Genomic DNA, 26883 nt, shown 5'->3' with positions numbered 1-26883 from the left:
AAAATCTTATCAGGATCTCCAATATTTATCATTTGCTGTAGTGACTACACTGCCAATCATCCTGTTTCAAAGTCAATCATGACTTGATTATATGTATAGGATTAAGCAGCTGCCTATCACAATACACCAAACTATTCGTTTCAAATAATATTACTGAAATTCTCAACAAATTGGAGATGCTATACCAGTAGAGCTGTTTAGGATTGGGGTACCATTCTGTGTCTTGGATGCTATATCCTTGTCACCATCTTTTTGGAATCATTTTTGTTGTCTTTATTGCAGCATTACTTTCCTTGGCTAAACATGATGCACATAAAACCATGTTAAAAGTGTAGATATAAATAATAAATTTGATGGGTTAAAATAGTTCTGAATAAAACCCAGGATGGCACCGAAAAGCAGAAAATAACAATTGGATTCAAATTGTAATCTGATGAATTGGAATTTGATTTGTTGCTGCCAAACATGAAGAAGAAAATCTAGACTGATTATTATAGCTTTGGCAGAAAAGATTGAAAAGGACACAAGTACAAGAAATGCAGAGCTAACAGAAATGATGTGTGATGAACTGGATTCTCTTGGCAAGATGGCTGCTGTGTTTTCAGAGGGGCCTTTAAACAATGGATGCTGCAGAGATATTTACATAAGAGACTAATAGTCCTGGCGAATGAGATGCAATTGCTGGGAAAATCCATAGTTAATGGCATTATTACTAAGAGTAATCTAAGGAATGGTTTTATTGTTAAGCGTCAAACGAGGATATTTGATCCTGGATGGACCAGAGATAATGATTGGGATGATCTGTGATAGATAAGAAACCATTGTAGACTTTCTATGAGTTAATTATAATAATACATTGTTGCAGAGAGCCCTGGAATTTAACTTCCTTGTTGATTAACTTGCTAACTATTATATAGATATAGATATAGATATAGATATAGATATAGATATAGATATAGATATAGATATAGATATAGATATAGATATAGATATAGATATAGATATAGATATAGATATAGATATAGATATAGATATAGATATAGATATGCAGGTCTTGGCGTGTTCGGGTCTTTTCCCGTGTAAGATTAAAAGTATCTTGGCAACGTTTCGACGAGGTCCCACTTGCCATCTTCAGGCTGGTGCTTTCGGCTTTGTGCTTGTGTGAGCAAAGCGTGATCGGAGCTGCCGTCTCCCTATATATCCTGGTGGGGAGGTTGGCAGCTCCAATCATGCTTTGCTCGCACAAGCACAAAGCCGAAAGCACCAGCCTGAAGATGGCGAGTGGGACCTCGTTGAAACATTGCCAAGATACTCTCAATCTTACACGGGAAAAGACCCGAACACGCCAAGACCTGCATACCTGTACCCGTGAAAATCTACGAATATATATATATATATATGTATATGTATATGTATATGTATATGTATCACAGGTGAATTGGTTACTAATAGATGTAGAAGCTTATAAATCTTAGATCTCTTTGCAAGGAGAGAAAGCTATTATTCCTGTAACATATTTGTTAGTGCTCAACTAGACAGAATAATATGAATTTCTGTTTTTTGTCTTTTAATTCACATTTTTTAAAATTTCCATCTAGTTTTGTCTTACTTTTGTCATTTTTTTCTTTTTTTTTCCTTTGGAGTTTGTATTTTAATTTTCTGTGTTAAAAATAAAAAAATAAAAAGGAACATTAATCAAAAGATTGTAAGTGCCATCCCAAAACATTCTGTTGTTCTCACTCTTGAATTGTCAAACATATTGTGAAAGATTTGTGCACAGTGAGATAAATTTGTAAGGAGTAGAATTTATAAAGATATATTCATAATCGGTGTATAAAGAGAAAAAAAATAAGCATTTTTAGCACATACATTCTGTTCAACAGACTTGTAGGAAATGTTCATACTTCAACAGCATTTTGTGCAGTAGTTGATTTACTATGTAATCTCCAACAGGACTTTACTATTATGTAAATACAGACTTACTCTGCTTAGAGCAGACATATTGAAATTAATGGAGTTTACATTAAATGAAACCACATTAATTTCAATTGATCTGTGTGGTTAGATTTCATTCTATTGCTACGTTATTGTTTACACACACAAAAACCCTTATATACAGCCCAATCTTAAGTAAATTTGCTCGATATAGTTCTTGCTCACTTTAACTGATTGAACTCTGTTCACTAGGCATTGCAGTCTTATGTTTTCATCAATGGTAAAGGCTATGAAGAAAGGACATATATAAGGGAGGAGTGAAGGAGAATCCAAGGTCCACATGACCTTGTGTATTTTTCCAGTTCTTATGGTTCCAAGGCAAATGTTCCACTTTAATCTGAAGTCCTTGGCACATATCTTTTGAGCATAACCGCTGAGGAAATTTGAGATTATATTAAGATATTGATATTAAATTGATATTAAATATATATTAAATATATTTAATACTAATATTAGTTCAATGTTAGGTCATACCAGAACCTCCTAACAGGCCCTGCTAGCAGTGTTATCATGTTAGTGATATACTTCTGAATGTACTGTAAAAAGCTTTATCATGACATCTTTTTTTTCTGTATCAGTGACAATTAAACATAGAGTAATAGAATCTTCAGATTTGCATGGTAGGCTCTTTCAAATAATGTCTTCCAGTTTCTTAATGTTTTTGATTCTTGAAAACCAGACATGAACTATATTGCTGTTTTTTACTGGTCCCACTAATATAATCTTGGTTTGCTTGTTACAATATTTTTCCTTACCTATTCCATAGCCCAAGGATCAAAGAACTAATGTATCCATGATTAGTTTTCATGTGTTATATCCGTATTTCCCTGCTTCTTATTTTTCAACTAAAATTGTCAAACATTTGTTTTCAACGATGTTTTTTGGACCAATTCAACAAACTTCAGGATGAAATTTATTTATTTATTTATTTATTTGATTTGATTTGATTTGTCAATTGCTTACAAAATAATAGGTATAAGTATAAACATGAGTAAGAATACAGAAAATAGGTACGATTAAATGGGGACAATAGGACAGGGATGGGAGGCATGATGGTGCACTTATACACACCCCTTACAGACCTCTTAGGAATGGGGTGAGGTCAATAGTGGATAGTTTGAGGTTAAAGGAGTGGGGGTTTGAGGATGTAACTACAGCGTCAGTAGTGCATTCCAGGCATTGACCATTCTGTTGCTGAAGTTGTACTTTCTGCAATCAAGTTTGGAGCGGTTAACATTGAGTTTGTATCTCTTGTGTGCTCTTGTATTGTTGCGGTTGAAGCTGAAGTAGTCATTGATTGGTAGGACATTGTAGCAGATAATTTTGTGTACTACGCTTAAGTCCAACCATAGGCGGCGTAATTCAAGATTGTTCAAGCCCAAAATTTCAAGTCTGGTGATATAGGGTATTCTGTTGCGAGCAGAGGAGCGTAGTACTCTTCTGGACTCGCTCAATTGTATTAATGTCTGATATACAGTGCAGATTCCAGACAGATGAGTTGTATTCAAGTATTGGTCTAGCAAAGGTTTTGTATGCCCTAGTTAGCAATTCAATATTTCCAGAGGAGAAGCTTTGTAAGATTAGATTTACAACTCTTAATGCCTTTTTGGCAATGTTGTTACAGTGAACTCTGGTGCTTAGGTCATTAGATATGAGTACTCCTAGGTCCTTGACAGAGTGAGGGTCATCAATGAGGTCATAGCCGCCTAGTTTGTATTTGGCGTGCTGATTTTTTTTACCAATGTGTAGGACAGAGCATTTGTTGGTCGAGATTTGGAGTTGCCAATTGTTTGACCATTCAGACACATAATCAAGGTCACTTTGAAGAGCAATAGAATTGTTGGTGGTGTTGAATAGTTTTACATCCTCCACAAAGAGGACCCAGTTGCTTATAAGGTGATCGCAAATGTCATTTATATAGAGTATAAAGAGTGTGTGTCCTAGAACGCTGCCTTGGGGGACACCGCTGTTAACTGGAGCAGGGTTTGATAAAAATAGGAGTGCCCTATTTTTACTATTTGTTGCCTGTTTTACAGGAATGCAGTAATCCACTTATGAAGGGATCCACAAATGCCGTAAGAGTTTAGTTTTAACAGTAGTTTGTCATGTACCATTGAATCAAAGGCTTTGCAGAAGTCTATGTAAATTGCATCTATTGCTTTACCCTGGTTGAGTAGAGTAGTCCATATGTTTTTGCAGCGTAGGAGTTGTAGGTTGCAGGACAATTTTTTCCTGAAACCAAATTGTTTTTTGGAGAGTAGGTTGTTTGACTCTAAGTGGAGGGTGATGAATTGGTTAATGATTGATTCCATGACTTTGCACGTGACACAACATAGTGAGATTGGTCTGTAGTTTTCAACCAGGCTGGGGTCACCTTTTTTGAAGATAGGGATGACTGTAGCTAAGGACTATAGGTTCGGTAAGGAGCTGGTTCTGAATGATATATCATATATAATGCTTAGGGGTTCTGCTATGGCAGAGAAAAGCTTTTTTAAGAAGTATGCACATAATCCATCGGGGCCAATAGATAGGGATGGTTTTAGATTACATAATGCCTTTTCTATGTTATCTTCTGTAAAGTCAATATGTAGCAGATCATTGCAGTTAGTTGTGGTACGACTAGGAAATGTGGGGCATGAGCCATTGCTGTTAACAAAGACTGAGCTGAAGAATGTGTTGAAGAGGTTGGCCTTAACAGCTTCATCGCTGCAGTATTTCCCATTTGGTCCCTTTAGAGGTGGGATAGTTCTTGAGTCTTTAAGTTTGGTGTTTATAAAATTGTAGAAGGCACGAGTAGATTTTGTACATAGGAAGTTTTCCTCTTGTTTGCAGTAATAATTTGTGCATTCTGCCTTTATCTTTCAGCATAAGGTGTTGTATTGGTTTTTAAAGTTTGCTACATAGCTAGTTTTCTTTTTATGCCATAATGATTTTTTTAATTGGAGTTTTCTTATTGTTATGGGTAATTTGTTTTTTTTTTTTAATTTAGGGGTTACTAATGGTACATATAGTTTTATGACTCTTTCAAGTTTAAGTAAGGATGCATTATAATGGTCTTCTGTAGTATTACAGTTAGAGAACAGAATGTGCCAATCAAGAGATGATAGGTCAGCATCTATGAGATCATGGTTGGCTTTTTTGAAATTGTATTTTGGAGTTCCATCATTATGATCTTCTTTGTGAGGGCGTAAATTGAGACGAAAGTCTCAATTTTTGTCAAAAATTTTTCAATGACCAAAAAATTTTGTCAATTTTTTTCAAAAAATTTCTGGTTACAAAAAAGGAAAAAAATACTGTTTTCTCTGTATCCTTTACTGATGAGTATTTTTATATATTATCTAGTTATAACCAATAGAACACACCTAAAATTATTAATTTACTATTTCAAATTAAAATTAATGCCAAAAAAAGGGGCCAGATTAACCTATTTTGGGGCAGGGGAAAGGAATTCAAAAATTGCATCCAACATTATCATCCTAGAGCATCTTCACTGATGACTTTGATTTTTTTTTCTTTTTGGAGTTTTTGAAATGTGGTTATGGTATGGGAAAAATACAGGAAGAACGTGTCCACGGTGATCTCTAAGCTCTGTACTGTATAAAATATATCAGAAGAATGTTGCATGCTTGGAGGCTGAAGTGAAGCATGTAGGGCAAGTGTCGGTTCCCATTCAGGGACTAGAACAGTTCAGAGGTTGTGTTTTCACAGAAGAAAGCAAGAAAGCAAGAAAAGACCAGAAGGAGGACTTCCACCGGAGCCCAGATGGGAGATAGGAACCTAGCTGGCTGAAAGTGGCGACTTCACCCAAGAACCAGGAGAGGATAGTGGGAAATGTTAGAGAAGCCCTGGTCTATGAGGAAGGACTGGAAATAAGATGCCGAGAAAGGTTCTTCCCCAATGCAGAAATGGGAAGTGTTTCAACTGAGCTGAAAGAAATCAAGCCATATTGAACACTTTTTAGTAATCTAGTTTGTTTCTTTCCTTTCATTCTGTCTCTTGTTTAGCCCAGTAAAGGAGGATAGAGTTGGAGAGAAAAGGGGAGGAAGCAGGAGAGACAGAGGGGAGTAATGGCTGAGAGGGGAGACTTGGGAGGAAACCTGACATCAGGATTGTCTTTTAAGGATCTGATGTTAATAATTATATATAGCGAAAAGTAAAAAAGCCTTCACTGCAGTGTGCTTCTTATGTCACTTGCCACCTTGGCTAAGCAAGACATCTCCAGTTCAGAAGCAAAGCCTGTGACAATCTTATATTTGAATACCCTTGGCTTTGCCCTAGTAAGCCTTGGCAATCATTTAAAAATTCCACCAAAAGCTATTCGGCTCGTTACATAGCTTGTCGTGTCAGAAAAGGTCATTTGTATGTGATATTGATATATTTAAATGAGTCAAATCATATTTTTGTTAATGTTATCTTCCTGACTAAAGAAAGAATTAAACAAAGCAAACAAGATTTCTTCTGCGTTGTAGGTCACCCTTCTTTCTAATGACTTTGGGAGAATGTTGCCCAGTTATCTCAAATTCAGAGCAGTTTTGCTTGGAAAATATTACTTTGCAAGGTCAAGACACATGAGGTTGCAAATACTTACTATTCCTATTGCATTTGAAGAGTGCAACATTCTTTGATGTTTTAGACATCATAGGTTGTAGTACTTTCCTTCAAGTGACAAACGTCCAGCCTTTCTACTGCTGCTCTTGGCATGCCCCTAAGAACTTCTGTAGGGGATTTGGTGGGTCAGACCAAAGATTCATGTAGTCTAGCATTCTGTGTCACATGGTAACCAATCCAACACATTTAGAAAGCAAATGCAGACTTCTGCTGTTGTTGCCTATCAGCTGGAGAAGAAATCCTGTCAATGATTCAAGTGTAGCACATAAACCATTAAAATCAAGAGTTTTTACTGTAGGCAGGATATATAAATAAATAAATTTTGTAACAACTATGAATCTAACTCATCCTCTTTTTGAATGTTCTGGTGGCCATCACCCCATCAGTGAACTCTAAGTGTATTCATGAGTCCAAAAAGTGGACCCTTGGATTACATCTTCTCCTTACTTGAACTAAGAACAAATTTATAATTGCTTTGCTAATAAGAAAATGTAGGAAGATTAAAAAGAAAGCTGCTCAGATGCCATAATAAAAAATACACCAATATTACATTGATCCAATGCCCAGATCCTATAATTTTAATTTGATTAGTGTTAAACCAATTTGGGGCAAAATGTGGAAAGCAAGGAAGATTTTTCACATTTTGACACCTAGAGAATTGGCCCACATATGGGCCAGTTTGTGTGCCACCAAATGCTTTTAAGTTGAAAGTACTTTGGGAAGGAACAGCTCATCTCATGGTGACGGGATCCCAATATCCCACCACCAGATTGGCCACCAGATTGTTTGCTCTCTTCTTCTCTACCCACCCCCAGCCCCCACTCTTTTTTCCTCCTTGTTGTTAATTATTCAGTCTTCGCTGCACACAGACACTCCCATTTTAACTAATATGTTGGATAAAGCCTAAAACCAACAACAACAACAAAAGAGTTTCTGCTGTGGAGAAAAGAAGTAAGAAAGTGCATCAATGGGTGAATGTAGTGGGTGGGAGTCAAGCATCTAGTATCCTGCATGTGGTCTCTTTATAATTTTGTCCCCCCCACCTCTGGAGAACAAAATTTACTGTATTTGCTGTGTCCAAAGAGAGAAATTGGGAATATGGGCTGACTGACAGAAAGAGAGAAAGAAAATAAAAAACCATCTTCTGAAACAGGTACATATTTGCCTTTTGTGTTTTGGGAAGGACGGAATGATGATGTCACATTATTTTGTGTTTTGAATTTCAGGCCATGCATCAACCTTATAATCCGTGCGCTCATGTCTCCATAGTACCAGCTAGCTTTTTGCAGAATGATATTTTATGGTTAGCCAAGGCTCTTGCCATGGCAGTCTATTAAATTCCAAATATGGCCAGATATAAAAAGGGACAAACATTCATGCCATGAGAAACAGCCTCCGAGAACTTCCCATTCATTCCCCAATAGCACTTTGAAGTTGGTCCATGCTCTTCAAATCCATCTGTTGTAGTGATGGGATTCAAACATTTTTACTACCAGTGCTATGGGCATGGCTTGGTGGGCATGGCAGGGGAAGGATACTGTAAAATCTCCATTCCCTCCCCACTCCTGGGGGAAGGTTACTGCAAAATCCCCATTCCCTCCCCACCCCACTAACCTGCTTTCCAGCTCCATTCTCCTGTGCAGGGCAACATCAGCTGGGACTAGGGAGGCAGAGAATAGATGGGGCGGGGCCAGTCAGAGGTGGTATTTGCTGGTTCTCCAAACTACTCAAAATTTCCGCTACCGGTTCTCCACAGAACCTGCTGAATACCACCTCTGATCTGCCGGCTTTACGGTGCTTAGCCTAACAGCAAAAATTGCTTCTTTACCTTGAGTTGCAGGGAGACAAACTGAAGCAAGAATGGGGAAATGGATAAATATAAACAAAATGTCATCAAAACTAACTGAATAGAAATAAAAAATAGAAACTTCACAGAGCTGCATCTGATTAAAAAAAAATAGTGTTACAGAGTCAGAAACAAATCAGCTCTGTTGTCAAACGTTTGCCAATATTTTGGAATCAGAGGTCCAGAACTGCTTTCAAACTGATGCAGTGTGTGTGTGTGTGTGTGTGTGTCTGTGTGTGTGTGTGTAAATTATCATTTTTAAAAAGTGGTTAAAAAGTATGCATTCTTTCTCTGGCCAAAGTATTCTAACAGTAATTTCATGACTTGTATTACATGATATGACAAGAGATCTAGTACTTCTATAATTTATATACACTACAGGTAATATACTTTATTTTACAATAAAGCACACATAACAATAATCGAAGTATATCTGCATGTTACAAGGGGAAAATAATCTTATCAAACATGGTACATATCCAGGCCCCGTAATTATTGGCTTCTATCCACATTCAAAATAATGTTCTTGAGACAGCATCATGGATGAGAATTCATGGGAGGTGAATATTTTATAGTTCTATACTTAACCCGATTTAGGCAGAAATACAAACTTTCAAACTGTGCCTGAAGGGTTTTTGTTCCCATTTCCAGGGGAAAAAAATATGGAAAGGTTAATACTGATTTGGTATCTTTTGTGGCAAACCTGTTTTCTTTCTTTCTTTCCATTATTAAATTCTTTCTACCCCATTCTATTGAGCAGATCTCAGACAAAAATGTGATCCATAAAACAATTCAACACCACTCCCCCACTCCCTAAAATAACAATTATACTTATTTTATTTCACACAAGCATGCTACCTCTGGATTAAATGTTTCAGGAAGTGGTCTTTTTGATTAAAGCATACTGGCTGGGAAATTGTGGGAGTTGGTCCAGGCATGTTAAAATCAAGAAACACTTATTTAAAGGATTGAATTTACAGCATTTAAAGGATGCTGTAGCTAGTGACCACTAAAGAATTAAAATGCTTGCCAAGGTTCAGGAAAGTACTGGAATCCCATATCAGGAGGGTTCAGATCCAAAACTCTTAGTTTGTTTGTCCAAGAAGCATTAGTCTGGTTCTTCCCTTGCCTAAAATATAATAGCCATATAATTATAGCTAGTCAAAGTAGGAATTGTATAAAAACTTTAATCACATTCAAGAGGGGGGTGGGAAATCAATCTGATCAAGGCCACAGTAGGAAAACGTCTTTAAGTTTTTCTTTCTTAGTACCCATGGCAACAGGAAAAAAAGTTCAGTAGGGAAATGGAAGATAAGAGTTATTCCTTTCCTTGTACTGCCAATTTGATTGCTTTCCCTTTCCTGAAATATTTTGTGGCAATTTAACTTTTTAATCAAACTGTAGGAAATGGATGATGCTACGATTTGTCTGCTTTCATCAGGGATTTCTTAACTTCCCACAATGTCACAACATTATGAGACCTAAGTATTTTCTCACTTCTGTCTGGAAACACATCGTTTCATAGGGAATCTGCCTCTGATTGTACTTGTGATGGTCAGAGCTAGCAAACCCTTTGAAGCTGCCAAACTTTTGTCAGTGCAGTGGAAAAGTATACAATCTGTCCATGAGTGGCTTTGCACATTGAGATTAAACTGTGAGTAGGAAAGATGAGGAGAACACCAATATCTATTGTCTATCTATGTCTCTTTGTCTCTCTGTCTAGCTAGCTATCTAATCTATATCTATCATTTTTTCCAGAAACAATAATATTAACTACCTAGTTTATAAAAAAAGATATTCTGGAATAAATACAGATGTTTCCAGAACTACAAAAATATACCCAGCTCACATTATTCACTCTGCAAGTTTACATTTTTAATCCCAGTTCTGGAATCTCTTCATTTGTTTTACAGGAACAATATCTGCACATCCAGAAGTTACTAATTACTGACAGCCCATTTAAGTCATTTGTGCAAACTGACAATTATCTTCAACACTTTTTAACATGCTGTGGATTTAAAGGTATGAAGGTCACAAAGCACTTTTCATTAAAAATCTATGTTCTTGAAGTCTATTGAGCACCGGTATCGACCATCAGTGAACTTAGAACATATCAGATTTGGCAAACAAGGACAGGTGTGAAGTTGTCGTTTTCCAAAGAAAGGGACCTTTTAAAAAAAATAGAAAATATAAATAATGTTAAGAATAAACTTTGCAATCAATTAAAGTAAGCAACTAAATGCACAAAAAAGCTGTAAAACACTTTATACTTAATAAAAGCAAAATGAAATGGATTTATATGGCCTAATCTACCTAAGCCTGTCTTTTTTCAAACATAGCAACTTTTAGATGGAATTTATTTTATTTATTTATTTATTTATTTATTTATTTATTTATTTATTTATTTGATTTGCCAATTGTTTACAAGATAATAAGTATAAGTGTATACATAGTTGTGAATACATGAAATGGGTACATATAAGAAAAATAAAAGAATAAGAGAAACAATAGGACAGGGACGGTAGGCACGATGGTGCGCTTATGCACGCCCCCTACAGACCTCTTAGGAAAGGGGTGAGGTCAATAGTAGACAGTCTAAGGTTAAAGTTTTTGGGGTTTGGGGAAGAGACTACAGAGTCGGGTAGAGTATTCCAGACATTGACCACTCTATTGCTGAAGTCGTATTTCCTGCAATCAAGTTTGGTGCGGTTTACTTTGAGTTTGTATCTATTGTGTGCTCTTGTGTTGTTATGGTTGAAGCTGAAGTATTCATTGACAGGTAGGACATTGCAATGTATGATTTTATATACCATGCTTAAGTCAGACCGAAGACGGCGTAATTCAAGGTTTTCTAGTTTTAGAATTTCAAGTCTGGTGGCATAAGGTATTCTACAACGAGTAGAAGAGTGGAGAACTCTTCTTGTGAAATATTTCTGGACTTTCTCAATTGTGCTAATATCAGATACGTAATGAGGGTTCCAGACTGATGAACTGTATTCGAGTATTGGTCTAGCAAATGTTTTGTATGCTCTGGTTAGTAGTGTAATATTACCAGAGAAAAAACTACGTAGGATTAGGTTAACAACTCTTAATGCCTCTTAATTCTGGGAATGATGACTAGGAGCATTCTGGGAGTTGAAGTCCACTTATCTTAAAGTTGTCAAGTTTGAAAAACCCTGACGTAAACTCTACAATGTAATTTGGAATGGACCCAGGATCTTCAGCTTTCTAAAAATTTCTGAACTAACGGGGAATGAAGCCCTATGCAACATGGAAAAAATGTGGCCCACTTCTCGCTTGGTGATTTTTAGAATGTGTGATAGCATTTCATTAGAGAGAAATAAAAGGCCACATTTTCATACAAAGCTAATGCTATGTTGTCACCTGCTTTCTTAAAAAAAACTTATTTCCTTGCAAAAGTAAATTGTTACGTGAAGCAACTTAACTTAACTAAGAAATCAGAGGTTTTACACACTGTATGAATATAATTGAAAGATGGTTTTATGTTTTTATGTTTTGTTCGTATGTTGTAAAAAATAAAAACTTTGTTTTAAGAAAAAAAGAAATCAGAGGTTTTAGCTGATTTAGCTAAATTTAGCTGATAATTATGCAGCAGATAATGTTAGCATTGTTTTGATTCTATAATTCAACTCAACAAAATCAAACAATGTTTAGCTTGTAGAAAATGGAATTCTCAACTAATGCACAAATGCATTTTGCTTTGGGACCCTCCAGATGCAAATTGATATGTAAACATGTTAGTAAATTAGTGATTAATAATGTGAAGCCTGTGTAAAAAATACAAATAATGTATACAAATAATGTGTAGAAAATGTCACTTGTTCCAGCAGCTGATATACATACCGGTATATATCAACAAATCAATACAAAGAAAAATGTTAACATGAAAAACAATTAGTACTTCATGTTGTGAGCTAGTTGAGGCCATTTACAAATACCTTATGGCTAATAGGGTGGCATTCATCTCCCTCACGCCCCAATGGAGTGCACATACGAAGCCCACGGAGCCACAAGCTGATGGCACAACATGTCCCACTTCCACACTGCAGATCTCTTTCACAGGCCTGCAAAAAAAAAAACACCACAGAAATGGTAGTGTGAAGAGGAAACTGTTATTTACCATTATAGTTTTATTGCAGATGTAAAGATCTGTCAGAATTTTTAGAAAAGCAGTCTTCTAATAAAGAACATCTTACAAATAATTAAAAACATCAAGACCTGGAAAAATGTCACTGGTAGGTCCCAACATTTATTATAGCTGAATAACAGATTTTATATCTGATACTAAATATAAATTTTGTCAGAGAGCTAACCGAATAGAAGATTAAATTTAACATAAACATTAATAATTATAATTTTCACATGACAACACTGTAGTCTCTGCTGAGTGGTACATACTAAGAATTATCCAATAACTCTTACATGCAATTGTTTGTTTAAGTTTGGGAACTGATTTAATGATCATACGAGTACAGAAAACACAAGCTTTTTCAAGGGATTTACTTTAAGGTAGATTCTGCTATATCTGGACTGTAAAAATGCTAGTGACCACTTGATGGCAGCAAAAGGTTGGAGCTTTCTAAGAGGTTAAGAAGAGTGGCAAAAATACACAGAAGAACTATACAAGAAAGATCTTAAATGTCCCGATAACCATGATGGAGTGATTGCTGACCTTGAGCCAGGCGTCCTGGAGTATGAAGCCAAGTGGGCTTTAAGAAGCATAGTCAACCACAAAGCTAGTGGAAGTGAAGTTATTCTAGCTGAGCTATTTAAAATCCTAAAACATGATGTTGTTATTGTGCTGTTAAAGTTGCATAACAAATGCCAGCAAATTTTTAAAAATCAACAGCAGCCACAGGTCTGTTTATGTTCAAATCCCAAAGAAGACCAATACTGAAAAATGTTCACACTGCGCTCATTTCACACTCTAGCAAGGTTATGATCAAAATCCCACAAGCTAAGCTTCAGCAGCAAGTGAACTGAGAACTGTCAGAAATACAAGCTGGGTTTCGAAGAGGCAGAGGATCTAGAGATCAAATTGCCAATATTCACTGGATTAGGGAGAAAGCAAAGAAGTTCCCGGAAAACCATCTACTTCTGCTACTTCTGCTTCGTTGATTACACTAAAGCCTTTGATTGTGTGGATCAAAACTGGCATGTTCTTAAAGAGATGGGAATACCAGACCATCTTACCTGTCTCCAGAGAAACCTGTGTGCGGTTCAAGAAGTAACAGTTAAAGCCAGACAGGGAACAGTTGATTGGTTCAAAATAGGGAAAGGAGTACGACAAGTCTGTATACTATCACCCTGTTTATTTAACTTATATGCAGAGTATATCATCCAAAGTGATAGGCTGGATGAATCACAAGCCAGAATTAAGTTTGCTGGAAAAAATATCAAAAATGTCAAATATGCAGGCGGTACCACTCTCATGGCAGAAAGTGAAGAGGAACTAAAGCATCTCTTGGTAAGGGTAAAAGAGGAGAGTGCAAAAGTTGGATTGAAGCACAACACTAAAAAAAACAAAACCCTAAGATCTAAGTTTAGTACATAAAAGTATATATTGCAATGTCCTACCTGTCAATGAATACTTCAGCTTCAACCATAACAATACAAGAGCACACAATAGATACAAATTCAAGGTTAACCACACCAAACTTGATTGCAGGAAATATGACTTCAGCAACAGAGTGGTCAATGTCTGGAATACTCTACCTGACTCTGTGGTTTCTTCCCAAAAGACCAAAAACTTTAACCTTAGACTGTCTACTATTGACCTCACCCCTTTCCTAAGAGGTCTGTAGGGGGCGTGCATAAGCACACCAACATGCCTACCGTCCTGTCCTGTTGTTTCTTTTTGTTTTTCTTTTTTTTTTAAATAAAGTTTTATTTGGGTTTTCACACATACAAAATACAAGTAAAACATCTTTTTTGAAAATAGCATGGTCCCGGTTGAACTTCTTTATACAGACACAAAACTCAATTTCATGCTCCTTTTTGTATTCTATGCCATATCTTATACTATTTTACATTTTCTATATAGTTTTTCCCCTCTTTTAATTTTCTCAATTTTATTTTGATTATCTCATCTCATTTCAAATCATTATATTTATACTTTTGTCTGTTCTGTTTCAATTTCATATTATCTTTTCTCATTAAACAAATTTTCTCCTGTAGTTACTAGTTGGAGTATGACACCTTTATATCTTTTAATTACATCCATTCAACTCTTATTTAAACTTCAATATATACCTTAAGTTTATGACCTTCAATATAATACATAATACATAACTTTCAATCAAATTCTGCTTGGTACATTCTTATAATACACACTATATTCTTTTAAAAAAAAAGAAAGAAAGAAAGATTGTAAATATATGTAATTATAAACCCTCATTCCATTCCAGTTCAGTTCTATCATTAATAATCATTAAAATCTTAACATCTTTAACACTTCTTTTCAATTAAATATCATACTTCCTTAAAAAACACATATGATCTCCATAATTAATTTTCCTTATTTCCTTCACATATGTTTTATAAATCATTAAATATATCTTTTGTTACATTTATTTATTGACAAGCATTCCACTGAATTACGATAGCTATTTTATCAGACATTTTAATCATACATTGTTTCATATTTTCTAAAATTATTTCTGTTTCTAGTATAACCATACTATCTTATGTACCTTTGCAGAATCCCTTTTTCCATTAAGTTTTCACCCATTATCTCTAAATAGGCCCTGTTTCTCTATATTTTGCTTCTGTCCTTTATAACTTCTTTTCCTTTCTTTCTTCCCTCTCTTCTTCTCCCTCCCCTTTTTACCCCTTGTCTCTCTAGTTCTAATTCTCTCTTCTGCATTTCCCTCTTCTGTTGCTTTCTGATTTTATACTTATTTTTCCCTCTATTTTTTTTTTGGAGTTGTTTTTCCCAATCTTAAACTTTCCATTCTCTTTCCCCCCTTTCCTTCCCCGCCCCCCATCTAAGATTACTTGTTCATTAAAGATGACTTCTTCCTTGTCGCAATCTTCTTGTTCTGCAGGCATTTCTTGTTGCTTCTCATAATTCCAAATCTCCATTTCTAAAAACTGAAATATGAAGCCAAAAGAACCTCTCCCTTCTTGTGCATCTTCTTTGTACTTTTTAAGTTCCATTTTCAGTTCTTCTAAAAGTGGAGCCTTTTTAAACAGTTTTAAACAACCACCCAATTGATTTTAGTCATTCAAAACAATAACCAAGAATCCAGAAATCATCAAGTAATCCAGATAGTCCCGAGTTATATCTTCTTATTTCTTTTTTGACTTTCTCTTCCTGGGGTTTTTGTTGCGATATTTCAGTTAGAATGTATCTTTTGGAAGTCTTCTTGAGATTTTGCTGTAAGTTCTTTTTTAATTCCAGGCAGTCTCCTCCCTTCCAGATCCTGCCCTTTTATTCTTTTTCTCTCCTTTCCTGTTTTCAAAAGCTTTTAATTATCCAGAAATCTTTATTATCCCTTTGACTTTTTATTTTCAGCATTAAATGCCTATGTCAAAGTGGATTTTTTTCCAATTTCTTGCTTAAGTCTCTTAGCTGTCAGTATAGGAAAAGGAGAAAACCAAATCTTTTCCCTTTTCTCTCTCCTTCGCAGCTTAAAAATCTTCTTAGGGAACAATGTTATTGTTTTTTAATAGTTTCAATTCCAGAGTACCTTATTTGTTGCTTTTGCTGTTTGACCCGGTCAACCAAAACTTTCTCTTCTTATCTTCCTCCTGCACATTCTTTTCCAGTCGAGTTCTTCTTTGTGGTGACCATTTCTGACCACCGCTGCAACCGCCTTCGGGAAAGGGAATAATGGCCAGCTGGGGAGGAGAGATGCGGCTCTCCTCAACCCTGCAGGCAGTCTCCCCCCTCTTCACCACCTCTACGGGGTGGCTTAGCCCCGAAACCAGCCGGCTTGGGGCGCTCCAGCGGCGAGCATGGATCGAAGCCTCGCAGAGACAAGGTTTCGGTCTGTTGCTGAAGAAGCTCAAACCGGAAGCCTTTTCTTTTTGTTTTTCTTATATGTACCCATTTCATGTATTCATAACTATGTTTATACTTATACCTGTTATCTTATAATTGCTTGACAAAGAAATAAAATAAATAAAATAAATAAATAAATAAATAAATAAATAAATAAATAAATAAATAAATAAAAGACCATGACATCCAGTCCCATCACTTCCTGGCAAATAAAAGGGGAACAAATGGAAGCGGTGACAGATTTTATTTTCTTGGGCTCTAAGATCACCACAGACAGTGACTGCAGCCATGAAATTAGAAGACTCATGCTTCTCAGGAGGAAAGCTATGGGAAACCTAGACAGCCTATTAAAAAACACAGACATCACCTTGCTGACAATATTCTGTACAGTCAAAGCTATGTCTATGGAGATTCTCAGTCATCCACGTCATGGTTATCCCAAAGGTGCTTTTTCAAAGGTGCTTTTTCAAAGGTGCTTTTTTTTTGCTTCTCCTCCGGCTGAAGAAACTTCTTGGACGAGAAGCGAACTGTCTTCAAAGAAAAAAACAGAAAGTCCAGTTGTCTCCTGCAAAAGCACTTTTGAGACAGTCAAAGCTATGGTTTTCCCAGTACAGGTAGACCTTGACTTACAACAATTCATTTAGTGACTGTCCAAAGTTACAACAGCACTGAAAAAAAATTATTTGTGAACTGTTTTTCACTTTTACGACCATGGCAGCATCTCAATAGCCACATGATCAAAATTCAGAGGCTTGGCCATTGATTCATATTTATGACGGTTGCAGGGTCCTAGGGCCATGTGATCCCCTTTTGTGACCTTCTGACAAGCAAAGTCAACAGGGAAGCCAGATTCACTTAATAACTGTGTTACTAACTTAATGTCAACTCATAAAATATTTCTCTGGTCTTTTAGAGTTGCCAACAGAAAGGGAGGGGGAGTAGTGTAACAGCTTGCAAAACCAAAACTGCATTCCATGGATGTTTTCATAGATAGTTTCCAGGCGACTGAAGTTTCTGCTGCGCAAAATTCTAACTGGAGAGTATGCTTGATGATTCTTGGCTATGGATGTGTCCCATTGGAGAATATGAATTATGATACATAATTCCCTGGGGGGAAACCAGGGTCAAGGGTGACAATGAATGATCTGTCTCAGAGTCGGCTACACCCAGGCAGCACCAGCATGTCTTCTCCTAATAAATCTTCTCTGAGCTTTGAAAATCCAGCTAGAGACTCATAATTTAAATGGGGGTAACAACAAGAGCCCTGACACTTAACAACTGTAGTGATTCACTTAACAATTGTGGCAAGAAAGGTCATAAAATGGAGTTCAAAACTCACTTAACAAACATCTCACTTAGCAACATAAATTTTGGGCTCAGTTATGTTTGCAAGTCAAGAACTACTTGTAGTAATGTACGGCTGTGAGAGTTGTACCATCAGGGAGGCTGAACGCTGAAGAGTTGATGCTTTTGAATTGCTGGTACTGGAGAAGACTCTTAAGAGTCCCTTGGACTGCAAGGAAATCAAATGAGTCAACCCCAAAGGAAATCAACCCTGACTGTTCTTTGGAAGGACAGGTACTTGAAGCTGAAGCTCAAATACTTTATCCACCTAATGAGAAGAGAGGACTCATTAGGAAATACCTCGATGTTGGGAAAGATTGAAGGCAAAAGGAGAAGGGGACAGCAGAAGAGGATGGGGTGGCTAGAGAGTGTGATCAACATAATGAACATAAATTTGGGCAAACTCCAAGAGACAGGGGAGGACAGGGGAGCCTGGTGTGCTGTGGCCAGTGGGATCGTGAAGAGTCAGACACAACTTAACAACTGACCAACAAAATAGCTCATAGAAGAGAATATGTGTACTTTCTATACTGGCTCAGGAATTCGGGGTGTTGAAGTCCACAGGTCTTAGTTGCCCACTCCTATTATGCAGTATCCTTCGCTGGCATCTAATTTATTGCTCATATGGAATTACATTGCTTGAATAATACAGTAAAGCAGTCTTTTTACTACTGTTAATTGCACAACTAAAGTGGTCGATACAAATTAAATCAATAACTGGAAGCTAAACTTCCAGAATTATGTTAAACGGATACTCAATAACTTCCCTATTGTTTTGATTATGGCAGCATCAGAACAGTGATTCTACTTTAAGGAAGGAAAAGAAGAAAATGTCTGTTGTAATGTAAAGAAGACAATTTTGGAAGGTGATGCAAAGGCATCCATGCATAACAAATATCAAAGGAAAGTCATGAGGACTAGTGAGGAAGGGACAATCCTTAAAAAAAACCACAGGCAATAGTAGATTAGTCCACACAGTATTGTCAAGGAGGTTTGCTTTCCTTACATGGATGAGAAGGGAAGAAAAAGGAGAACAAGAAATCAGATCTTCCAACAGTTAGTAGTCCAGAGTGAGCATCAAGCCAGACCTATTGCCAATCCACTGCAAACTGAAACAAAACGTCTTAAATTTCCTTAAGAAAAATTAGGTTCAGTTTAGAAGAGAAGCAATTTAGATTGCGGTGTGGAATTGCCCTTAGATCACGCAAAGAAGTATTAATTGCCATTCCATACCATGGAAGTATCCAAGGGTGGGCTTCCAAATTTTCAGCAAAGGGTTCTCTGCCTGGTTGCTGGGTGGGTGTGGCCATGGTGGGTGTGGCCTAGTCGGCCTCCTGTACCACGGGAGGGAGTGTGTTTGCCCTCCCCTGGCTCCGGATGCTTTCCTCGAACTCCAGGAGGGCGAAAATGGCTCTCCGGGTTCTGGAGGCTCTCTGGAAGCCGGAAACGGGCCCACTTCCGGCCTTCCTGAACTTCCAGGAGGCCCATTTTTGGCCCTCCCTGAGCCTCTGTGCATGCCCTGCACTTACCTGCACCCACGTGGGAGGGGTGGGGTGGGCAGGGCCAGCCAGGAGTGGGATTTGGGGGTTCTCCAAACTGCACAGAATCTTAGCTAGGGGCTCTCCTGAACCCCTGCAAACCCCGAGCGGCCCATCCCTGGAAGTATCCAAAGAGCTGTACTGATATCTAAATCTGCAAAATATCTAGTTAAGGAAAATCTTTGTAGATTTGTGATAGGCAAAACCTGTCTTTACATACAGGCTTGTTAGGAGCTTGTTGTAGATTAAATCATGCAGGTATTATGAAGATACACATAGAATTAAGCCCGTGTTTATTTTAAATAATCCATTAAGCCTATGTCAGTTGTAGAGCCCTTGACAGAACATGGATGTTGGACTGCTAATAGAGGGTCTATGCCAATTGGCCTCAGGCAAGGTTTTTGAGTAGCTTCCCAGCAACCCCTGCCATATAAATTAGTCTAGAGTTTGTTTGCTATTAGACTCTTGTTCGACCCAGCACACTGGCAAAGTTGCTTCCTCTATGAAACACGTTAATCAAAAAGCAGGTGTGTATAACAGGGATGCCTTGAGAAGAAGAAAGAGATGTCAGGTGAATAAAACATGACTGCTTATAACTAATCTCATCATTTATTACAAAGGGGAGTAAAATTGCAGGCATCACAGCAAAATGAAATGACATTTATATGGCATTCTTTCTGAAATATGGGGATGCAATAACAGTGCATCTCAAAAGAGCAATAAATATACAGATTTTCAGGGGAAGAAATAATAAGCAGAAAAATTATTCCACTTCTTCAATTCTCCCTTGTTTAAGAAACTTTGTAATTTGCAGTGGGCACCTAATTCTGATTATGCCACAATTCTGTTGGTAAGAAATAACTCATCGTTTTGCTTTCCAGAAAAGAATGAGGCAATCTGTAAGATTCTTATTCAGCAGGAATAATATTTTGTTAAACCAATTCCAAATATTTGCAACGGCTTTAATAAAGAAATTGTGATTTCCATTGTGACTTAACTTCTAAACATTTAACAGTAGAGTTAATTTTGCAATTTAAATAAAACAATCAGAAAATAAAGACCCATATTATTTTCAAAGGTGAAACCTCAATCTGCAATATCTGCAATTAGAACAATGAGAATATTGGTGAAGGAGAATGAAAATTTCACTAGAAGACACTGTTATTTGCCTCCATCATTTGCCTGAATTCCACAACAGTCTTGTATGGGTAGATGTTTACCCTGGGGAAATAATTGAGTCTAGCCGCGAAGACAGGAAAAGGCTCAAAAAGATCTTCCAGTGCCACATAGAACAGCCTTCTCCAATCTGGAATATTCTAGAATGCTGAGAGGTGGCAATTACCAAATTACCAGCCATAATTTTGGCTGACAATTTGGCAGTCACAGGAACACAACAGCACCTTCCTTTTTACTTGTAATCCTCCCAGAATCACTTAGCTGAGGTTCAGTGTAGAAATTTGATAGATAAATAAAAAAGCTACAGTTTTATAGCACTGTGAACTACACAGGAGAGTTATACACAAAACTCCAACAGAGGACCATAATTTGTCAAATAAGACTTATGAAAATTATAGGTTTAGATCATAATTTTTAAGCTGTCCTGCTTGCAAAATAAATGTGATGAATTGAGTCCATTAAAAAAGTATAAGTAATACAAGGACTCCACAACTTACGACCATAATTTTTAAGCTCAAAATTTCTGTTGTTAAGCAAGATAGTTAAGTGGGTTTTGCCTCATTTTATGACCTTTCTTGCCATAGCTGTTAAATGAATTACTTCAGTTGTTAATTAGTCACAAGGTTGTTAAGTGAATCTGGCTTCTCCGTTGACTTTGGTTGTCAGAAGGTTACAAAAGTTGATGATTTCATGACCCTGGGACACTGCAACCGTCATAAATATGAGTCATTTGCCAAGCCTCTGAATTTTGAACACATGACCACGAGGATGCTGCCATGGTCATAAATGTGAAAAATGGTCATAAATCATTTTTAGTGCCTTGTAATTTGAACAATCATTAAATGAACTGTTGTAAGTCGAGGACTGCCTATATAACGTGATAAAATCAGTGAATTGTTTACTTATGAACTTGTAAGGCTACCCATCTTAAAATTAGAACTTGAGGTGGCTCACAACCATAATATAGAAACAATGTCCTGGACAATCTGGAACTGCGCTGCCTATGGTCCTATCTTAGCATGGTTCACAAAATGGTCTGCTATAATATCTTGCCTGTCAATGACTTCTTCAGCTTCAATCATAATAACACACGGGCAAACAACCAATACAAACTCAAGGTAAACTGCTCCAAACTCGATTACAGAAAACACAACTTCAGCAACAGAGTGGTCAATGCCTGGAACGCCCTACCCGACTCTGTTGTTACAGCCTCAACCCCTCACAGTTTCAACCTCAAACTGTCTACCGTGGACCTCTCCCCATTCCTAAGAGGTCCTTAAAGGGGGCGTGCATAAGCACACCAGCGTGCCTACCGTCCCTGTCTTACTGTCCCCATTTATCTGTATTTACTCCCTTTGTTCTTGTTTATGTTCATACTTCTACTTGCTTTCTTGTACATGTGTGACAAACAAATAAAACAAAAATAAATAAATAAATTAAAAAATTTTAAAATCAAAAGTCAACGGCGACAGAAACAGAAACAACAAGAATACCTGGCACCACAACCAATGTCTCTTGATGGCAACCCACAACAAGCTCTTCCAACTCCAACTTCACCTTAAGCCGATATTTGGGGAGGGAGTTCTTTATAGCTTTCTGAAAGGTTAAAAATGTAGGGGCCTATAGGATTTCAAGGGGATACAGTGACTCAGTGGCTAAGATGCTAAGCATGTCGATCAGAAAGGTTGGCAGTTCGGCAGTTTGAATCCCTAGCGCCGCATAATGGAGTGAGCTCCCGTTACTTGTCCCAGCTTCTGCCAACCTAGAAGTTTGAAAGCATGTAAAAAAATGCAAGTAGAAAAATAGGGACCACATTGGTGGGAAGGTTGCAGCCTTCCATGCACCTTCGGCATTTAGTCATGCTGGCCACATGACCATGGAGACGTCTTCAGACAGCACTGGCTCTTCGGCTTTGTAACAAAGATGAGCACCACCCCATAGAACCGGAAACAACTAGCACATATCTGCAAGGGGAATCTTTACCTTTACCTATATTATTTATTTATTTGATTTGATTTGTCAATCGCTTACAAGATAATAGGTATAAGCATAAACATAGTTATGAATACATGAAATGGATACATATAAGAAAAACAAAAAGAAACAATAGGACAGGGACGGTAGGCACGTTGGTGTGCTTATGCACACCCCCTATAGACCTGTTAGGAAAACGGTGAGGTCAATAGTAGACAGTCTAAGGTAAAGTTTTTGGTGTTTGGGGAAGAAACCACAGAGTCAGGTAGAGTATTCCAGACATTGACCACTCTGTTGCTGAAGTCGTATTTCCTGCAATCAAGTTTGGTGTGGTTAACCTTGAGTTTGTATCTATTGTGTGCTCTTGTATTGTTATGGTTGAAGCTGAAGTATTCATTGACAGGTAGGACATTGCAATGTATGATTTTATGTACTATACTTAGATTGGACTGAAGACAGTGTATTGCTGTCTTTTTTTTTAACATCGTGGCAAACAAAACTGGATGCAGTATTCCAAGTGTGGCCTTACCCAGGCATTATAAAGTGGTATTAACACTTCACATGATCTTGATTCCATCCCTCTATTAATGCAGTCTAGAACTGTTGGCTTTTTTGGCAGCTGCAGCAATATCTGATACACTCCTAATTCAATTCCTGGTCTTTTGATATAGATTGAATTGGTTCTTCTTGGTGCCTATGAAAATGAAGCATGTGTTTGAGCGTATGGTTGTGTATGAAGAGTGTGTATATGAACAAAAGGTTTGACAAAATGCCATAAATTCTTTCCCAGCCATTTTTACTATAATTCTATTTTTTTCTGTCCATGCTGATGGTTGTAGCACCAAAGTAAGCTGCTCTTTTAAAAATATCTACTTCCACTGTCATCTAAAATATTATCTGAGTCACTTACATGCCACAGCTGTGACAATCTAAATACATAAATGTCAGGACAAATACGTAATAATGCAATTTCCTGCATCTGTTAAAATTCAAATAGCTTAAATTAAGTAAAGATGAGGAAATAAATATCAGTTTTATTCAAAGAAACACTACACAAACAAAAATCAAATTCTGCCAGGCTGTGAATTGTCATGCTGAGGTCATCAGAACTATTTAAGGAATGGGAAGTAACTCATCAAGAATATGAGCATCCAGTTATTACAATATTTTTGAGAGAGTCAACCCTTTATTTGACTTGATTGTAATTTAGATCCCTTTAGGTATACTGAGAGGATTGTTCAGACAGTTTTGTTTTTATTTTTCTATTTTGATTTAATCTGAATTCAGCTTCTATTTGAAATCTGAATGAAATATCTGCATAGTAAATTAGAAACAACTTTTAAATACAGATAACAGAAGAATATGTTTAATTTTAAACAATTTCAACCCATGAGATATTGCCATGAAATACAGGTAGTCCTCGGGTTCTGACCGCAATTGAGCCCAAAATTTATGTTGCTCAGTGAAACATTTGTTAAGTGAGTTCTGCCCCATTTTACGACTTTTCTTGCCACAGTTGTTAAGTGAATCATTGTATTTGTTAAGTTAATAGTAAATCTGGATTCCCCATTGACTTTGCTTGTCATGACCTCGGGATACTACAATTGTCACAAATATGAACTCGTTGCCAATAATCCAAATTTTGATTATGTGACCATGGGGAATGTTGCAATGGTCATAAATGTAAAAAATGGTCGTAAGTCACTTTTTTCGGTGCCATTGTAACTTTGAACAGTCACTAAATGAATTGTTGTAAGTTGAGGACTACCTGTAGTTTTTGTTTTTGTTGTTGTTTCATTTTATTTTCAACATACTGTATATCTCTTGTATATAGAACTCAGTGGTAGGAAGAAGGCAGTGCTGGGAACAATTAAGGTATTGTGCAAAACCCTCAAATTCCCAGGCCTCTGGTGAAGGACCTGAGATTGAAGAAGACACATACAGCACATAGGGGCGAGAAGGGTTTTTCTTTATATATTGTATATGATTATTTCCAAAGTAACAGACAGATAGAGCTGGCCGATAAGCACACAGTTGAGAAAAAATATAATTGAGTGGATTAACATAATGTGTTTCAATTGGATCCTATTCAGTGGATCCAATCAGTTGCTTATATGAGAAGTATGTTTAATTATGAGATTAAAGGCAGGGCTCTTTAATAAAGTTATCAGTAGTATTGATAGGAATCCATTGGAAAACAAGTTGCAATTGTAAACACATTTTCAGGGTGGTTTCCCCCACTAGTGTCCTCCAGATATGTCCAAACCTCAACTCCCAGAGCCACTAATCTGCACACTGCGATTCTATGTATTGCATTAGGGTTGGTGGCAGGGGAGGTCATAAAAAAGTCTTGTATTACCTGTATTACTAATTTCAAGGATTTTCAAACCATATGAAAATTGAATACCAAAGGGCTATGAGTCGGTCTGTCTGACTGACAGACTGACTGTGTGTCCATGTGTGTTTAACCTTCAATTTCCAACAGTGAGGGGTGAGCTCCTGTCCCACATGATATGCAGAGATTGTAAATCACATCCTATAATTCTGACCGAGCCATTATATACTTCCTCTACAAGAAATAGGAAAAACTGTAAGCGCTCATCAATGTGTATTGGATCTAATGTCCCAGATTAGCCGGTGTGTATAAGGTTACAAAATGCTCTTATCCATATTGGAAAGAAGCCTCAGTGAGGTTGACTGACAGTGTATTGCTGTCTGTCCTTTAACAGAATCTGCAATCTGTCATTCAAGAAAGTTGATCTACTCTGTTTCATGACTGGACCAGGAAATGATTCTTCTTAATTTTTGGCCATTTTCATGTATCAAACAGAATTTTTTTTGAACAAGTGTGTCTTTAACAAGTATAAGTAAGTAATCACTTCCAGGAGAATGCTGCTGTCAACCTTAGGTTTGAGATTTCAATTTACCTGATGCAGATAATGCTATATCAATTAACTGATATAGGCAAATAATAGTCACACAAGCCATCTTTTACTTGAATAGGATGATCTAGAATTTAAGGAATTGTCTGAAGCTTTTGTCACCAGAAAATGTTTTTTTTCTTTTTTTCAAATTACAGAGCCAGTTGCTGAAATCTTTAAAAAGTTCCCTTGTCAAGTGCTGATCAATACATTAATGTGGAAATAAACATGGGTAATATTTAAAATATAATATCTATACCAATTTGGAGCTTGTGAATAGAGAGTTTTGTGTAAACTACTTTCAAATGGGATTAAGAAACAAAAAACGTAGTTTAGGATTTTTATAGCTAATATTGAAAATATATTGTTTTGAAAAATGTATTAAAACCATTAAAGAAATTCAAACTTGCCTTGTTGTATTCATGAATGCCTTATAATGAATATTAAAAATACAATTATACATCTTATAAATTATAAATCAATATTCACCAAACTAACCTTAAAACATACATTTGAAAATAGAAATACCATTTTTTAACTTTTAAATCTTTATATAAACATACAGTCCAATTCTATGCATATTTTCTTCCGAGTAAGTCTCATTTTTAGGTTGGTGTATATATTATATTACCATTTCAGACTCTATTCCAAGCCTATGAATATTTTTAAAAGGCTTTGAAATCAGTGAAACAGTTTTTCCTCCCTCCACCTTTCCAGGACTTGAGAAAATGCAATAGTTATGATTAATTAATCATCAGTTCTCCTTATTTTTATTTTATTATATTTTGATTTGTATATTTTCAATGGTAACTTAAAATCTCAGTGTTAGAGTTTATTTAAACCTGCATTAGACATGCAGCCTTCCAAGTTAAGAATATTAGAAAACATTCTGTCTCACATTGCCAAAATTCACACTCCATCTTCATAGCAAGCGGACCCTAAATTTACAGGCAGTGTGGTCACACAACTTCTTCAACAATTACATTAGTCCATAAGCAAAAATGAAAAGAGAGAGAGAGAGAACTTACCCCAGTGATCACTGCACATTTGTACAAGGTTAGTAAAAGAAAGAAGCATAAGATTTGCATACATATTTTCATGGTGCTTGAGGGGGGTGGGGAAAGCTTATTTTCCTTCTTCTTACACTCTCTTACATGTCAAACAGCCTCTCAACAAGGTTGCAAGTTTGTCTCTTCCTTCCTGCCTGCCTGCCTGTCTCTGTGAGAACTGATCACATCCTCCTATCTTGGTTCTCTATTTAACATCTTCTCAGCCCCTTTCAATTTGTTTGCTGATGTGATAGTATGATGATCCAAGAACACAAAGATGAGATGTGAGCCTATAACACTGTTATAACACTACAGTCATCTGCAGTCTTGTCAAAGACTTCGATCCAGACAGGCACAATTATTAGAGTTTTCATTTTTAATTTACAACTGAGAAACTTACAAATCA

At 36.7% G+C, this 26883-nt stretch overlaps 1 protein-coding gene across 1 annotated transcript; it reads right to left on the bottom strand.

Annotated features, from left to right (window-relative positions):
- Positions 1 to 9664: 9664 nt before the first annotated feature.
- PROK1 (prokineticin 1) lies at positions 9665 to 26587 on the bottom strand. Its single transcript, XM_087958969.1, has 3 exons — positions 26457 to 26587; positions 12409 to 12534; positions 9665 to 10617 (listed from the first exon to the last, which is right to left on the bottom strand). The coding sequence occupies exons 1-3, from the start codon at positions 26526 to 26528 to the stop codon at positions 10498 to 10500; spliced, it is 318 nt and encodes a 105-aa protein (XP_087815095.1). The 5' UTR covers positions 26529 to 26587; the 3' UTR covers positions 9665 to 10497.
- Positions 26588 to 26883: the final 296 nt, after the last annotated feature.

This window comes from Notechis scutatus, chromosome 3 (genome assembly GCF_049901735.1).
Source record: "Notechis scutatus isolate UNSWTSFEM ecotype Mainland chromosome 3, rNotScu1.2, whole genome shotgun sequence".
Lineage (NCBI taxonomy): Eukaryota > Metazoa > Chordata > Lepidosauria > Squamata > Elapidae > Notechis > Notechis scutatus.
Note: the sequence above shows the minus strand (reverse complement) of the source record. Positions and strands in the feature narration are given on the sequence as shown.

What these genes read in the sequence shown, in the direction of transcription:
- PROK1 (XM_087958969.1), bottom strand. Translation starts at nt 26,528, where the DNA reads ATGAAAATATGTATGCAAATCTTATGCTTCTTTCTTTTACTAACCTTG. An exon ending in AATGTGCAGTGATCACTGGG is followed by an intron (nt 12,535 to 26,456) that starts GTAAGTTCTCTC and finishes TTTTTTTTGCAG; the next exon opens with GCCTGTGAAAGAGATCTGCA. An exon ending in GCCACCCTATTAGCCATAAG is followed by an intron (nt 10,618 to 12,408) that starts GTATTTGTAAAT and finishes TTTTTTTAAAAG; the next exon opens with GTCCCTTTCTTTGGAAAACG.